At 50.2% G+C, this 16,597-nt stretch overlaps 5 protein-coding genes across 5 annotated transcripts; 2 read left to right on the top strand and 3 right to left on the bottom strand.

The window, feature by feature from the left end:
- Window positions 1–219: 219 nt before the first annotated feature.
- On the top strand, window positions 220–2,157 carry JCM6883_004160 (uncharacterized protein; the record flags this gene model as incomplete). The annotated part of the gene is made up of 2 exons (XM_076633198.1): window positions 220–613; window positions 683–2,157. The coding sequence occupies 2 exons, from the start codon at window positions 220–222 to the stop codon at window positions 2,155–2,157; spliced, it is 1,869 nt and encodes a 622-aa protein (XP_076486803.1).
- A 73-nt stretch (window positions 2,158–2,230) lies between these two features.
- On the bottom strand, window positions 2,231–3,160 carry POF1 (nicotinamide-nucleotide adenylyltransferase; the record flags this gene model as incomplete). Its single annotated transcript, XM_076633197.1, has 2 exons — window positions 2,231–2,589; window positions 2,656–3,160. The coding sequence occupies 2 exons, from the start codon at window positions 3,158–3,160 to the stop codon at window positions 2,231–2,233; spliced, it is 864 nt and encodes a 287-aa protein (XP_076486802.1).
- Window positions 3,161–4,527: 1,367 nt separating this feature from the next.
- JCM6883_004158 (uncharacterized protein) lies at window positions 4,528–5,896 on the bottom strand (the record flags this gene model as incomplete). Its single annotated transcript, XM_076633196.1, has 3 exons — window positions 4,528–5,621; window positions 5,700–5,712; window positions 5,783–5,896. 3 exons carry the CDS (start codon window positions 5,894–5,896, stop codon window positions 4,528–4,530), a joined length of 1,221 nt encoding a protein of 406 aa, XP_076486801.1.
- Window positions 5,897–6,323: 427 nt separating this feature from the next.
- JCM6883_004157 (uncharacterized protein) lies at window positions 6,324–9,168 on the top strand (the record flags this gene model as incomplete). Its single annotated transcript, XM_076633195.1, has 9 exons — window positions 6,324–6,374; window positions 6,474–6,756; window positions 6,820–7,539; window positions 7,608–7,783; window positions 7,845–8,125; window positions 8,189–8,399; window positions 8,465–8,488; window positions 8,552–8,892; window positions 8,952–9,168. 9 exons carry the CDS (start codon window positions 6,324–6,326, stop codon window positions 9,166–9,168), a joined length of 2,304 nt encoding a protein of 767 aa, XP_076486800.1.
- A 184-nt stretch (window positions 9,169–9,352) lies between these two features.
- On the bottom strand, window positions 9,353–15,865 carry JCM6883_004156 (uncharacterized protein; the record flags this gene model as incomplete). The annotated part of the gene is made up of 21 exons (XM_076633194.1): window positions 9,353–9,864; window positions 9,935–10,388; window positions 10,464–10,802; window positions 10,879–11,207; window positions 11,272–11,380; window positions 11,447–11,630; window positions 11,697–11,839; window positions 11,909–12,051; window positions 12,120–12,173; window positions 12,247–12,543; window positions 12,617–12,722; window positions 12,795–12,837; window positions 12,894–13,005; window positions 13,077–13,205; window positions 13,273–13,711; window positions 13,778–14,060; window positions 14,121–14,223; window positions 14,295–14,521; window positions 14,611–14,798; window positions 14,862–15,551; window positions 15,737–15,865. The coding sequence occupies 21 exons, from the start codon at window positions 15,863–15,865 to the stop codon at window positions 9,353–9,355; spliced, it is 5,013 nt and encodes a 1,670-aa protein (XP_076486799.1).
- Window positions 15,866–16,597: the final 732 nt, after the last annotated feature.

Genomic DNA, 16,597 nt, shown 5'->3' with positions numbered 1-16,597 from the left:
ACGACGTCGACGCGATTAATCGCGCTTCGGAAGAGTCGGATTCGGGTCGTTGAGGATGATGGTACTGAGTACAGTATAGCAAGACGCTTCTCGAGTGCGTATGTCGGTAGCCGAGATGGTGATTCAACCTTATTTTCCCTCAAGTCTCAAGAGAATTTATCGAGTCGCGTTTGTTGATTTCTCCCTCTCCTCTTACTGCAACAACCTCCTCCGACACCGATGACTAGCCGTTCAGACAAACGGCGATCCTTACCGCGTCCAACCACAACAACAAGCAATGCGAACTCGCCTCTCCCACTCCCCCTTCCTCTTCCTTTCCCTCGTCCTCTCGGCCCTTCGACCCACCGTCGCACTCAATCTTCAGCTGGTTCCTTACCTTCCCCTTCGAAGCGCGATTCTACCTCGAACAAACAGCATTCCCGTTCGAAAAGCTGGTTAGCGAATCTTTTCAAGTCGCCTCCCCCTCCTTCAGCGACGATTTCGACTTTGACTTGCTCCTCCTCTTCTTCGACGCGAACGAAAGATCTAGCGACTGCAGCAGCGACGACTACGAATTCAAAGAGAGCATCGAAGCAGAAATCTGTGCCGGTTGACGAGGTTGGGACCCGAGAAAGTAAGTTTTTTCGAAAGTTTCGCATTTCCACTGTTTTAGGTCGAGCTCACACGGTGCGTTATGATCTAGTCACTTTGACACCTTCATTACCGCCTCCTGGAGTGTACACGAACCCGAGAAGACCTGCCACAAAAGAAGGAGCAGAGGAAGAAGAACAAGATCTCGCAAAGAGATTAGCTTCGTGGGATTGGGATGGAGGAGAACGACTCGACATCGAAGACATCGAAGACAGCGAGGACGAGATCAACACCACCCTCGAGATCAAGCAACGATTCGGCGACGAAAGAGGGGAGGAGGAGGAAGGAGATCAGAGCCTGGGGACAGTTTGGAGAGGATTTTGTGCCGACACTTTCGAAAACTCGTTGTCTTCTTCATTCGTTCGACCACACCTATTATCTCGAGCCTTGAGTCCGACCGCGACGTCTCCTCCACTACCACCGATCCCTCATCCCGAAGAAACAACGACAACAGGAGGAGGAAGAGAAAGACAAACGAGTGAACCAGAAGAAATCAGTTTCCTTTCCCTCACCGGTGATTCATCCCTCGCAATCTCGACTACGACATCCCATTACAACCTACTCTCGACTTTCCCTTCTCCTTCAGGTGGCGAAATATCGTTCACCGATCCCTTCAGCTTTCAGAACCATCTCTCCTCCTCAACGAGCGACTCTCCTCGAGCGCCTTCCATTTCGACGACACGCTCTCCCCGTCGTACTTCCTCCTCGGGCTATTCGACTCTGGCCGAACGCCGATTTAAACCGGTGCCTGCGCTTCGACTAGTCTTACCTCGAAAACCTTCTGCCGCTCATTCAACGATTTCGGAATCAGTCTATTCAAGGTACGACGACGACGACGATGAAGATGAGGAGGAGGAGGACTCTCGGCGGAATGGGACGGGTTTAGAAAGGAATTATCCATTCGCCGGCACCGCGATCGAACAATCTTATTTCTCGCCCATTTCGCCAGAACATCCCTTCTCGTTCAACGCACTCCATTCTTCGTCTCCTCTCGCAAACTCGCCTCTCGAACGGTCACCTCGATCAACCGATTCCAAGCCAAAACTCTCAGCTCGTTCCCCTCTCGCAACTTCGACTTCCACCTCTTCTTCTTCGGCGTGCTCCTCGTCGAATCCACTCTACAATAGTAGCAGTAGGAGTAGCGAGAGTGCAGGACGTCATTCGTTATTGTTCGAAACGCCGACAGTCGCACCTCCTAGTTCCACGTTCGATTACGTTGAAAGGTTCGAACCGATCTCGACAACGACGAAAGGCTCGGAGCAGCACGAGGACGAGAAGAGAGCGGGAAGGATTTCAGGTTGGAGGGAAGATTGGGGATTCAAACGAGAAGAGCAGGAGAGGCCCGAGACTGAGACCGAAGAAGAAGAGGAAGACGTTTCAGAGGGAGAATTGGAGAAACGAATCAGTCTGTACGGGCAACGGGAGATGGAGAGAAGAGCGATGGAGCGGAAAGAGAGGTGGAAAGAAGAGAGGTATCTGTTATACGGTGAAGTCGACGCTGAGTACGAGTTCGGGCTGGCGCTTTAATCACTTATGAACTCGCATCTCAATCATTCCGTACCTTAAATCGTGAACATCCTGTTGTATTCCGCTTTAAAGATTATGTAAAGAGTTGTTCCCGCTTGATGACCTCGATGACACTCGGAAACGGTACCATCTCGTTAACCTTTTCCCAATCTCCTTCTTTCACCGCTTTCCGAATCGCTGTCGAACTGATTCCTCTCACACTTTCCTCCTCCAAATCGACCAGTTTCAATTTCCCATTCTGAACCCATTTGTTCACTTCCGGTGTCGATAAGAACTCTTCCTCTTCCTGGTGAGATACTTCGCCATTCCCACGACGTGCGCAAATGAGAGAAGATCGATTCGTCGAGAGGAAAGTTTCCATTGACGTTGAGAGGTCGGGTCCTGGTGGAGGATAGTACCGTGGTGCAAAGATTCTGATGACCGTATCCCAACCTGTTATGAGAGAACGTGTCAAGTTTCCAGCTACTCAAAAAAGAGTGAAGAAACCTGAATGCTTACCAACTGGAAACACGAATTCCGGTTTCACGTCCTCCTCTGCCCCGTGCTCTTCTCGCAACAATCTCGTAATCTCCTTGTTGAGTATTTCCGACTTCTTCACAAACGTCGCAGCGTCCAAAACTGCGACCGCGACGTTATTCCACTTGTGTTTCACTCCTCCATTCCCTCGATTTAGGTCGAGCGCCATCGCTCGAACCATTTCCAATCGATGATGTAAATCCTTCTTGTCCAGTTGTTTGTCGGCATTCGAAAGCGAGAACGTCAAAAGTTGAGCTCCCGTTTCCGAATTCGCGGTTTCTCCGAGCGCTTTGTGAGCAGCATGGGGCGGATTGAACGAAGAGTCCAAGACTGTGATCGAAGTGTGTTTGTTCGTGAGGCTGGAAGTACCCGCGTGAGGGGGGAGAGGCCATCGAGAGTGAGAAGCGTAGATGAAGGAAAGGGGTGAGGGAGTTTGGCTCAAGAGTGACGCGATCGGAATAGAGCTCGATGTTGGTAGACGAGTCATCTTGGAGATCTGACGTGGACTAATAGGGAAGCAGCGGTAAGAAGGCAGTGAGGGTACGGGAGGCCTGCGAGACAGAGGAACGAGACGAGTTACCTCGCGATGTCAGCTTATCGCGTCGTTCTGGAGCCCACCGGATTCCCACTCACCTGAAGACTACTTCTACACTGGTTTCGGCGTTGGCTTGTTGAGGTAGGGTGCGAAGTTGCTAGAATTAGATGAAGTTGTTCTTCTTCCGTTCTTCTGCTTCGCGGGTCTCGTGACTGCTCCGAGAGGTACTTGAGCTGCTTCAGGATGTCGTGTGAGGCTTTTGGCGCCGCAACGAGCTGACTGTTGAGATGAGGGGTGTCGTGAGATTAGATGAGCTGTTTCTCGGCACTCGGACGCTGTGGCAGCTGAAGGTTGTAAGTTCGGTCGAAGCTTGCTGTCCCCTACGGCGGGTACCTGAGGTTTGATCAGCCCTGGAAGAACCGGTCGTCGAGCCTGTTTCTCGCGAAGAACAGTCTGTTCTCAGCGAAGTTTTTGAAAAAGTGACTTGAAGTCACTCACCTGCGGGCAGAGGACGCTGGATGAAGTTGACGAAGATCACCGTTGAACCAGAAAAGGAGAAACGCTCGCAGCTGTAGCAGGCAGACGTCGACAACATCGAAACCGAGCGAGAAAAGCACAAAGTTCGGAACTGAGCGAAAACAGCGCAGTTTCATCGGAACCCTTACGGCTTCTGTCTTGTCACGGAGGGTATCGGGCCGAAGACGATGATGGCTAGGAGAAAAGCACGACGGACGAGAAGAAAACCCCAGCGTAGAAAGCGCGAGATTGAAGGGGTTCGAAGGAACGAGGGCTCCTTTGCGCTCTCGCGATGTCTGTCTTCGCATCTTCAGGCAACAAGTTGACATAAACTGTTAGACAGACGAAAGCGGACACTAAAGCAGACAAATACGGCGAACAATGGAACCTTTCGCCAGGCGATTCTGCGGGAAATTTCGTCCGCAGCCGCGAGTTTGCTAATTGCCGGCAGCAACGGACCAGCCCGAGTAGGACCCACGAGCAAGCCATTCACTCTTGCTCTTCTCTCCTAGAGATCACCCCTCTCGCGAAGGAGAGTCTCCTGCTTTCCGCAATGAGCCCAAGTTTCCCGTCGCTTTTTTGAGCCTCTCCAATTCTTCCGCGCTCCTCCCTGAGCCAATTGACTCAGTAGATCGCTGTCAGCGTTAGAGCGTCTAGAAGGGTCGGAAAGCTCGGAGGACACGTCGAGATGTTGTCAGCGATGGTCGGACGACGACGGCAACTTGGAAGGCTGGGAAATGGTGCTCATGGAGATGCCTGATGCAAATCGATCCTCTATTCTACTGTCTGAATCTCTATTTACACTACAGTTCTTTCTTCCCGTTGTCTAGCACCGCTCCATTCTTCTCGCTCGCTTCTCCTCCCGGAACTTTCTTCGCTTTCCCTTTCTTCTCCCTGATCCCCACTAACGCCTCCACGACAACCGCCCCAAACACTAACCCGACCCCAGCCCACTGTCCCCTCGTCAACTCGTGTTTGAACACCAAGACACTCAGTAACATTGTACACATTTTCCTCGTCACCGTAATCGTCACCAACGTCAAACTCCCATAAGTCGATAAAGTGAGGAAGATGAATAATTGACCGATCGAACCAGTTAAGCCGAAGAGGAGGATATCTTTCAAGATTGACGGATGGGTTTGGAGGAACGAGAGGGAATGGGATAACTCGTTCGAGTACGAGTAATTCTTCGAGGAGGCGTGAGTTGGTAGGAATGAAGAGGGGTAGAAAGAGAAGGGAAGGAAGAGGGATACGAGGTTGAAGAGAAGGGAGAAGGAATTCATGAAGAACATCATTTGGGGTCCCGAGACGAAAGGGAATTGTTTAAAGAGTTGATCTTGAGTCGAATTGACGATTCCATCCATTATCAAGTTGATTCCTAGTAACGCTAGTCCGAGGAGACTACTACTTTCTCGTCCACCTCCTCCTTTCCCGTTCGACGATGTGGTGGTGGGTTTGTTGATCATGAATAACCAAATTCCGATCGTAACGAGTCCAACGAGTAAATACTTGTGTAGAGGAAATTTGCGTCGATACAACAAGATGTTCATCAAGAGTACCGGGACGAGTTTGCAGGATTTACCGAGGAGAAGAGTCGGGAACGAGATGTGAGAGAGGGAAAGGAATCCGAATGGAGCGGCTAAGGTTGCGAGAAGTGCGATGAGGGCGTAGAGACGCAAGAGTGAGCGAGTTGATTGAGGTCCACGAGGGGTTGAGGAAGAGGGGAGACCGAAGGTGAGTCGGAAGGAGGAGGAAGAAGACGGTCGAGAGAGGAGAAGGAAGAAAAGGGAAGAGAGGATCGAGAAGAATGATTGAATCGTGTTGATGAAGGTTATCGAACAGAACTTGTCGTGAGTAGGATGGAGGAGTGAGTTCGAAGCATATGGCGTCGTAGAAACTGTTCCATCGATGTAGAGAGAGAGTTAATTGAGCCAAAGTTTTCAATTTTGCGAAAACGCGAAGGAGAAGAGCTCACGTCGCTCTTGACACTGTGAGCATGCGACTGTCTAGTCAGTACATGTCTTCCTGTATCAGACTATAGATCGGTCGTCAACTCACGATAGCCCAAACTAAGAACGAGACATAAATTCCGCCAACACAAATCCCGAATTGCACATAAGGGTTCAACTTTGTTCCTCCATTCGGCTGCCGCTGAGCTACTTGTGCTCCCATTGCACTACGCTTCTGATTCTACCTAGTCGTTGGAGCCGAGAGAGAGGACTTTGTCGGATGATGTGTCGAAACTGCTTTAAATCGGCTGTTCGAGCGCGTCTATTGACCGGCGATGGGTTGATTGAAAATTCGAGAGCTTCCAGAAGTGTACTGAACGGGTTAAGGTAGTATCTGAGAGGCGAGTGAGAGGTAGAAAGGAGAGTTCTCTCGTTTCATCTCTTTTCGACTCCTTCTCTTCACCCCTGTCTACAAGACGCGACTTCAGCACCTCTACAGACTCTTGATCACTCTACAGTCGCTCTCGCTCAGTTTAAAGGATGATTCATTCACCGCACAGATCGCTTTGCTCCGGATTTACCGTGGACAGCTTCGAAAGGGATCCCTACCTCGTCTCTGCTCTGTTTGACTTCAATCTTACAGTCCGAGGATGACATTCGGAGCCTTAGCAGCCGTCGGAGCATGCGTACAAATCGCCAAGGCGAGTCTCTCTTCTCTCTTCTTTCTCCCTCCCTCTCCTCAATTGGTTCCCCGGTCTCCCAAGCTGACTCAACCTCTCTCGTTTCTCGCTCGTTCCCAGACTCTATACGAATACTACGCGATCCACAAGCACAATCGCGCCCTGCTCGACATCCTCGAAGGCTTCACCTCAAACCTTTGCGTTTCGATCGATCGTCTCAAAGCACGAGAGCAACTCTTCTCGCTGAAACAGAACGGACAGAACGAAGCGTTAGAATCGATCGAGAGAGATTTTGGGAACGCGAAGAAATGGTTAGAAGCGAACGATAAGAATTTGAAAAGTATTTGGACGGCTCTACAGGCGGCGGATAAGTTGAAGGATTTGGATGATCGATTGACGAAAGGTAAGCCTCGTCTACTCTCTATCAGCGAGCAACTCAGAGCTGGAGGTCGAACGGACATCGCAGCTTTCGCGAGTAAAATGTCGATTGCGATTTTCAGCGCTTTACAAGATACGCGGTTAGGAGTCGAGAAGATTCAAACGACCCTCGAAGGACTCCCGAAGAATCTAGAGACGGTCTGTCGAGCATCAACGAAAGAAGCGATTCATGAAGCGATTACAGAGTTGAAAGAGGAGGCGTATCAAGCGATTGGAGGCGAAGGAGGGAGAGCGAAAGGGTTCAGGAATGGAGAGGCTGAGAAAATCATCTCTCAGTTGGTAGATCAATTGGCGGAACAGGAGAGGATTAAAGAGGATGAGGAAGAGGATTTGCTACAGAGCTATGTCCCGCTCGAACCGACTGTACCTTACTCTGCAGTCCCCGGCCCGTCGTCCTCGTCGGCAATTCCTTACACTTCGATCTCGACACCTTCGTCTCGTCGCACTTCTCAAGTCCCTTCCACGAGCACATCGAATCCTTTTGAACCATCGCTCGACAATCATTTTGACCCAACTTCGGCTTCCTCTCAATCTTCATCCCGACGTTCATCCTCCCTCCGTCCAGGGACGACTACATCCCACTCGCACAGGCGTCAATCTACGCATTCGACGAGCGACCAGGACTCCTCCACGTCCGACAGACCCGATAAATTTCGAAAACGAGACAAACTTGCTCCTGGTTCAATCTTGTTCCTCCCCAAAGATCCCTTCACGAACCGCGATCTCATCGATCCAATCCTAGCTAACGGTGCGCGCTCTATCATCCTCTCGTGTTCGCGACGACCGCTGAATCACTTGCACGCTTGATTTGGATAGATGGTTTGATTCACGATCGCTGGTCACTCGTCTCTGAGGGTCCTCACGAGAACCTCAAAGATCCATTCGAACCGCTCGGTATTTTGGGAGATGTTGTACAGTTGAGGGAAGCGATTTTCGAGCAGTATCCGGAGAGGAGGATCGAGTTTCAGCTGAGAAGAGAAAAGTTCAAAGAAGTGAGTTCAATTCTTTTCTCATGACTGCTTTGGGTCTCTGAGAGGGTTGACTCGAATACAGGAAACAATTCAATTGTACGACTCCTCGAGCTATCTCGACCTACCCAACCTGATCAATCGACTCTCTCATGTTCTCCTTTACGAACCAAATTCAATCTCGACTCGAATTCGACGTGCGATCTGTCGCTACCGACTGAGGGATTTGTCGAACGCTTTGGAGGATCTAGATCATGCCCTTGAACTGTCTGTGAGAGTGACAGTCGGGGAAGATGGGATCGAAAAGGAAGGGAATGCAAATCTCGACGCTTTGAGGATTAAAGCTCTCGTTCTGACAGAGCTACAGTATGTCCTTCCTCTCCCTCGCTCTCCCGGACTTTCCACTTACTCAACTCGAGCGCATCGCAGCGACAACACCTCCGCCTTCACTCTCCTCGACAAACTCCTCAGCATCAGTCCAAACGATGTACTAGCCCTCTCCCTCCGCGCGAGATTACGAGCGAATCTAGGCGACTTCAACGGAGCGCAAGATGATCTAGCCGAAACGAATTTGGCGGTGAAGAACGACTTAGCGTATCGATCGAGGCTGGGAGATGGAGAGTGCGATTTGGAGTATCTCGTGAGTTTTGCGGGTTTCTTTCACACTCTTATCCGAATGTGTATGACTCACTTGTCGACTCGCAGGCTCGTGGATGGGGTTATTCGAGCGTAAGGTCCCCGATACTTTTCTTTGCGATCACAGCTGAGCTTTCTCTTCGTTTCGTCGAACAGGTTCACGATTACGAATCCGCCTTGAACGATTTCAATTTCTCCCTGTTCCTTCGTTCCCCTCCCGATCCTTACACTCTCGCATGTCGTTCCCTCGCTTCGATCAAACTATTCGAATCCCAACACTTCGACCTCTCTTCTTCGTCTCAACTCGATTCCGCTCTGGAGGATCTCAACGCTTCGATCGAAATGTGGAGAGAACTCGCGATCACTCAACAAGAGAAGAATGGATCGTCCTCGAGGGAAACGAGTGGAGTCGAGAGAATCAAGATCGAGAATGAGGACGGATTACCTCGGGTAGCTTATCAATGTCTCCTCCTCCGAGCATCTGCTCGACAAACTCAGTAAGTCATCCCTCTCATAGTGATCTCGCTCCTCGCTGACGGATTCATCGCGCGAGTAGAGGAGAACCTCAATTAGCTTTACTCGATTTCGAAACCTCTCTTCGATTACGCCCTCCCGGAGTGAGGGAGCTACCTTCCCTCGTGTGTGCGCTCGCACAGATCAGGGCAGAGTGTGGGGATATCAAGGGAGCGAAGAAGGGCTTTGAACTCGCGATCGCGACGGCGGGGAGTAAGTTTGAGAGACAGGCATTTGAGAGAGCGAGGGATGAAAGTTGAAATAAGTGCTCGCTGTCTCTCTCTACTTGGCGCGAGGACGAGGACGAGGTTGGAGAGTGAGAGTGAGAGAGTGCAGGTAACAATTGCGAAAGAATGACAAAGAGCATACAAAGGGAGGGACACAGAGAGGAGAACAAGGGAACACAGAACGAGTGAATGGTGAAAGGAACGTGAGAAAGGTCTATCAGTCCTCTTCTGAATCGGAAATAACAATCTCTTCATTTTTCCTCTGCGTGTTGTTCGTATTCGAAGAGGAAGAGCTTGCGGCGGAAGTGCTCGCGACGGGAGGAGGAGCAGGTCGTTGATCAGTCGACGAGGAGGTAGAGGCAGCGGGTTTCGCGGCGAAAGAGAGCTTCGATTGAGAGAAAGCAGGTTTCTTGGCTGTGGCGTCTGGAGCAGAGTTCTTCGAATCGGATCGGATCATCGAGGAAGTCGCGGCGGCGGTAGTGGATTTTGCCGAGGGTTTCGACGAGGAAGGTGCAGGCTTGTCGGCGGTGTGAGAGACTTTTGGACGTTTCTGGAGGGATTCGTCGTCGGCGGGAGATTCGGAAGCTCGTTTCTGAGTTGTCGCTTGCGGGGTAGGATCAACGGGAGCGGGAGGAGGTGGGACAGGTCGTTTCTCGAGAGGACGTCGATCACGAGGAACGTTCCTATCCGCTTCATCGAGGATTTTGGTCGCTGATTTGATGATCTCGGCTGAGCACGAGCAGGAACTCCAGTCAGCTTCAAGTCCAAGATAGACGACAGGAATCGCTTCGCAACTCACTTGATTCGATAGCATCGTCCGTAGTCATCGCTCGATCGAGTTCTTTCAAGACTTCGTGGTTATTGATCTCTTTCGCCGCCGCGATCAAAGGTACGATCGCTCGTTTACGTTTCTCGAGTTTCTTCTTCCTCAATCGTTCCAATGCCGCTGCTTGTTCCTCGTCGTCGTTCGCAATCATCGTTGACGTCGAAGTTTGAGGCGGTTTCGGGACGTCTCGTTTTGGTCGAGGTTGAGGTGGTCGATCTCCGTTCAAGAGTTGACGATCGTCGGCATCGAGGTCGGGAACGAAATCGTCGGAAGATGAGTCGCCACCGAGTCGAGGTCGATCACGAAACTCGTCGCCCGAAGAGATTTCGTTTCCAGAAGTTCCACTCGCTCTGCCTCGAGCAGCGTTTCGTTTCTGTTTTTGAGCTTCTGTCATCGGCACGATCGCGATTGGAACGACGTAATTGACCTGCTCACATGAGAGCGAGACAGAAGTATGTGAGTTTCAGGGCACGAGTGTGAGAGAGAAAGAGAGGAAACTTACATTCTTCTTCGCTCTCCTCGATCTTCCCACCGTCTCTGCCTCCTCTTGATCCTTCTTCTCTTGTTCCTTGAGAGCTTCCCTCGCGATCGCTCGATCCCAAATCCCTTGCGTATCCGCTCCTTCAGCTTCTCCACCTCCGACTTGATCAACGTCTCCGAGTCCTCCCTTCTCACTCATCCAAACTTGAGCAGTCGCGAAAGCTCCGGCGTTCTGTTTCGCGGCTTCAGAGAGAGGTTCGGCAGTCTTCGAGAGGAGTTCATCGATTTCGGCTTCGGTGTAACGTCGAGAGGCTTTCTCTGCTTCGGCGTCACTCGTTTCAAGAATCTCGGCCGCACCGTACTGAATCCGCGATGGAAGCGTGTCAGTCTTGCTGTTCTCGTCTAATAGAGCAGAGCAGAGAGAGAGGGAGACTAACCTGAAGGACACTTGCGACATCTTCCGTCTCATCACTCCTCGAATCGACTTTTTGGATAATGATATGTTCGAGACCTTGTTTCTTTCGACCGGCGGCGAGGATCTTCTCTTCGCAAGTGTGTTTGACGACAAGACGGAATACTCGTACGGGGTTCTTCTGTCCGATTCGATGAGCACGCGCGATCGCTTGCATATCTTGGAAAGGGTTGAAATCCTGATCAAAGATGATGACGACGTCGGCGGCCGTGAGCGTCAAACCGACTCCTCCAGCTCGAGTCGAGAGCATAAAGACCGAACAAGGAGAAGTGGGATCGTTGAATCGGTCGACATCTGCGGGTGAATCAAACGAACTCTCATCAGTCTGTTCTCGAGATGAAGAGAATTTCGAACTCACCTCTTTGACGTTCAAGTTGGGGAGTATCTCCATCGAGACGCAACCATTTCGTTCCGATACCGTCGAGGAAAGGTCCAAGTTTGTTCAAAACAATCTTGAATTGAGAGAACTATCGATCGAGATCTCAAGTCAAGTCAGCGAAGATCCAGGGTACCGACGCAGGGAAGAGACTGACGATCAAGACTTTGTGACCTTGTTCACGGAGTTTCGGTAGCATACTTTCGAGGAGGAGGAGTTTCGCCGAAGCGTCGGTGAGTTGACGGAACGCTTCGGTCGAAGGGACAGAGTTCCCAGGATCGAGTTCAGGAATGTGGAGGTAGGGATGGCAAACGATCTTGCGAAGAGTCATCAAGACGTTCCTACACACGAGAAGAAACGAGGAATGAGCGTCGTTCAGAGTTTGAGCGAGAAGAATTTGAACTCACGTCGTAGTCATCACTTTTGCTTTCGATTTCGCTTTACCGGTATTGTTGACGATGTTGAGGATAGCGGAAGAGTTCTTCTCGAGTACTCCTTTGTAGAGTTGACGTTGCAAAGGCGTGAGATTAACAGGCACGACGAATTCTCCCTGAAAAGTGTTGTCGTCTGAGCGTTCAAGCTCGCTACTCGGCGAAGAGAAAGAAGAAGGGAGACGTACGAGAGGAGGAAGGTTGAGAACTTGATCCTTCGTTCGTCGTAGCATGTAAGGTCGCAAATCATCACGGATCGCATTTACTCGTTCGTTCGTCAATTCTTTCCTAGGATCGGCGAGATCGTCGACATCGGCGAATCGAGCGGGATCTAAGCAACCGAGCAAGGGGAGCTCAGTACGAAGGAGTGAAGAGGTTCGTGTGAGGCGAGGAACGAACCGAGGAAGTTCAGCAAATTATACAATTCTCGCAAGGTGTTGTTGAGGGGAGTTCCTAGACGGGAGAACGAGGCGTGAGCGCGGCTACTCAGAGATTGGAACGTGATAAAGAGAAGTGGAGACTTTACCCGTCAACAACAATTTCATCCCAATCCTCAATTTCGAGAACGACGTCCAAAGTTTATTCCCTTCTCCACTCTTCAACGCTTGTCCCTCGTCGATCACGACACAATCCCACCTCGTACATTTCGCGAACGTATTCGGTTCATTTTTGAAGGTTTCGTACGTAGTAATGACGACGTGGGTTTTGAGATCTCCGTTCGAGGCGAACAGTTCGTATTCTTCAATGATCGAACGAGATTTCTTGTCTCCGTTGTACGCGACCGTTCGAAGTTCCGGAGCCCATTTCTCGAATTCACGCAACCCTGTTGATCACTCACGTCGTTCGTCAGTTGAAGTAGAACGATCGAAAGAAAGAGAAGATGAGGGAAAACTGACAATTCGAAACGAGCGAGTTGGGAACGACGATCAAGAACGGTCGAGCTTTCTGGACCAGATTGAGGTACGCGAGGAAACAAATGCATTGAGCCGTCTTGCCGAGACCCTACGATGCGAGTAGAAAGGAAACCAAGTTAGTCTCGTAGAATGACGACCGACGGAGAGAGAAAAGACTAACCATTTCGTCTGCCAAAATACATCCACTCTTCACCCACCAATGACTGCAGTCAAACTGTCAGCAAGCTCGAAGGAGAAGAAACAAGAGAACGAAACTCACTTGAGTAAAAAGTTCAGACCTTGAATTTGGAAATCCATTAATTGACCGTTCTTGACGGTTTCAGGTTGTTCCGTGAAGACAGGAGACTTTCCTTTTCGTTCCTTATCGAGTTCTGATCATCGAATAGGAGAAGGAGTCAGGAGAATGTAAGGGGACGAGCGAAAGAGAGATGAGATAACTCACCTGCCATTTCAGAAGGACTGAGTCGAGGGACCCTCATCTCCCTTTGATTCGCGACAATGTAAGCTTGATACGCTTTGAAGAAACTTTCGAACCCTTGTTCTCCCTCCTTTGGCGGAACTTGTCTCGTAGCTGCGAGTCTCCAGAGAATCGATCAGCTATCGAATAACGAACGAAAACTGAGCTTTCTTGAGCTCACCTTGAGCGTAAGGTAGACCTCCCCATTTCATGTAAGCCGTCTCGACTTGTTTGACGGATTCTCGATCGTCGTCCGGTCGATTCTTCCAACTTTCAAACTTGATTGCTTTATTTGTGAATTGAGACTTGTACGTAATCTCGAGGATTCGATCGACTTCCTTCCAAGCTTGAGGGATCCTCGATTCGATCTCAGGATCAGGTGCCGGTCCGAGAGGGAAATCGTCTTCGAGTTGACCGGATGATTGAGCGAGGGCGGCTTCTTGAGCGTCCGGTTCGAGGTCTCCAACTTCTTCCCCGAGTTCTTCTTTCGTAGGTTCGAACGAGACACGAGAACCTTTCGAGAGGAAGGTAGAGAGTTTCGATTGGTAACGAGCTGAGAGCCAAGAATGTTTCACCCATCCAACGTCTCGATAACTTCGATCTTCCCATTTGACGAGATACTACACACGCCCTCGGGGAATCAGTAACGATAGTTTCGGAAGAGAGGTAGAGAGAGAGAAACTCACGAGAGCAGGGAACATTGAATCCTTCGCATTCGGCAACACAAATTCTTTCCCAGTTTTCTTATCCTTGATCTTTTCTCCCTTTGGTGGTTTCGCTCCCTCTGGCAATTCCGCCTCTTTCCAACCGAGAATTACGTCGAGTTTGACGGCTTTCACCTTGTCGTAAAGGTGACAATCGTGGCAGATTCCACCCTCGTAGTAGGAAAGAGTGTGATTCAACCAAGTCGTTTCGGCGTCGTCGAATTCGGCTCGTTCCAAACAACCGTAGTGAGCGGATCGATGGCATCTGAGAAAGAGGAGGTCGGATCAGTGGGGAGAGTTAAGAAAGAGGAAGGGGCGGACTAACGTTTGACAACGGAACATCAATCCAGGAGCGATTTCGTCCGAAGGGGTTTCGACACCATTCATCTTGACATCCCCGTCTTGTCCTTCGTGATGTTGCTTCTCAACTGCATCGCATCGAATGGTAATCAGTCATGAGTCGAAATTTCGAAAGAGTCGAGAAAATTGAGAAACTCACATTCCGTTACTCGTTTCCCACTCTTCTCACACTCGAAACACGTCGCTCCTTTCGGTTTCTCACAAGCGTTACATTTCTTGACCTTGAAGACCTTGTTGATGTCTAATTCGACGTGAGGACGTTTCTTTCCTCCTCCTCCTCCCGACTTGGAATGTTCGGCATCGAGTTTCGCTTTGAAAGACTTTTGAATCGGCGGTTGGAGACATCCGAAATGATACGCCGAAACACTGAACACGCACGAAAGAGGGAGAGGCGGGTCGAAACAGTCAGTCAATCTGGAAAGCGAAAAAAGGAATGAGGGAGAAGAGAGACGAACCAAGTTTCACATTCCATCCATGCACCTTTCCCCTCATCTTTCTCCCATTCCGAGTCAGTATCGAGATAATCGTCATCTTGTTTCTTTTTCCGTCCGCCTTTCTTCGTTTTCCGGTATTCAACTTTACGTTCGTATTCTTGTTTCAAGACGGGACCTCGAGCTTTCGCACATTGTTCCTTCGCACACAACTAGAAAACAACGACGATGTGAGCTCGATAGCGCTGACGAGGAGAAGGGGGAACAGGGCTTACTTGGTAATGCATGTCTTGGGGTCGACTTTCGTTGATACTGTATTCCCTCTTCGATTGATCTTTCCCTCCATCTCCTTCTCCTTCTTCCTCCTCGTAATCCTGATCCATCTCTTCTCGCTCTCCTTCTCCCTCATCGCTACTAATCTCCAACACTTCTTTCCCTTTTCCCTTATCGAGTTTCCCGCCTTCCTCGATGATCAACTCATTCTCGCTGTCCTCCTCTCCGTTACTCTCCTCGCTCAATTCAACTTCATCATTAAACTCCATTTCTTCATCCTCATCCTCCTCTTCATCTGAAGCTTGTCCGAATCCAGAATATTTCACTTTCTTGTTTCCTTTATCTCGACTCGAATGCCTCGTTCCTTCTTTCCCAGGTTTCCCGTTCTTCTTACTCTTACTCTTACTCTTACTCTTCCTCTTCGATCCATACTCATCCCCGTCACCCTCCTCATCTTCCTCAGACTCCTCCTCCTCTTCGGAATCCGTGTTTTCTTCGGTATAAGATCCTCTCGACCGTTGTTTCGCCATACGTGTACTACCCCTCCCAGCTGTAGTCGTGGCAGAGGAAGAAGCTGAACGAGAACGAGAAGCGATCGAGGAAGAAGCGGAAATGGAAGCAGTTCGAGATTTTTGTGCGTCGAACGCGGAGAGGAGTCGTGGAGCGAGTTGTTCAAGTTCGGTACGGGAACGCTGTAGACGCACACGGAGAGGATTGGAGTCAGTACTGAATTATCCGAGGGGAGTCCTGGGCCGAAAAGAGAGAGAGAGAGGGAATCGTTCCATCGAAACCCCTCGAGTTGACTTTCCCTCTTCGCTTTTTCCCGCGTGTCTCCTCTCCCTCAGCGAAGAAACTATTGCAGACAGTGTGGACTCACTCTAACTCTCTTCCCACCTTCTTGCAACAAGACCAAGAACGAATCTTCTAATCCTTGAACGTCTTGTTGAGTAACGATTTTCCACATTTGCTCTTCTTGTCCTTCTCCTTCACCGTTATCGGATGACATTGCGAGTGGCTACCCGGGGATGGGAGAGGGTGGGTGAGAGAAAGGGAGCGAGAGAGGTAGGTGTCGAAGAGGTTCGGTGAACGGGCAAAGAGCTGTCGAAACGAGAGTATCGCGTAGAAACGGTCGTAGACTTCTTCTACTGGTTGATCAGGCGGTCCAAAGAGCGAGAGTGAGAGTTGAGAGTGACTTCGTTCGAATTGATCTTGTAACTTGAGAGAAGTCGAGTAATCGAGTAGATACCGTTCCTGAAGTGTTGTTCGAGGTGTTTGACGCGTAGACTCGCCGATACGAAATGGGAGCGGTGAGGAGTAGGAGAAAGAAGAGAAGAGAACGTCTTTTACGCGACTCTCTCATTTGCCTCGTTTTCGGATACTCTCCTGGGATCTCGAATGGTGCTTTGATTGCATGATGACCTCGCTACAGAGAGGAGACGCGTAAAAAAGAGAGGGAAAACGAGATGAGCAAATTCGCGAAAAACGAAAGTCAACTTCGGACGCAGAAGCACGGTATCCGCCCAGTCGTTCGTCGTACTGCCTGCAGCGGAATGAGAGAGAGACATAGGTAGGACGCTGACGAAGAGCGAGACCAGCGAGAACCGCGCGAAAGGGGACTGCTCGACCTGAACGAATCGCTTCGATTTTGCCTCGTTCGCGCGGAGCGTCTTACCTGCCCGCTTCAGAACTCCGACCGCGCGAGCGTCCCAGAATACGATACAGAGAGGGTTGCTTCGGA

The sequence above is a fragment of the Sporobolomyces salmoneus genome (genome assembly GCF_050403485.1).
Source record: "Sporobolomyces salmoneus JCM6883 DNA, S_salmoneus_JCM6883_v1_ctg35, whole genome shotgun sequence".
In the NCBI taxonomy this organism is placed as follows: Eukaryota; Fungi; Basidiomycota; class Microbotryomycetes; order Sporidiobolales; family Sporidiobolaceae; genus Sporobolomyces; species Sporobolomyces salmoneus.
This window is presented reverse-complemented; position numbering and strand designations above follow the sequence as displayed.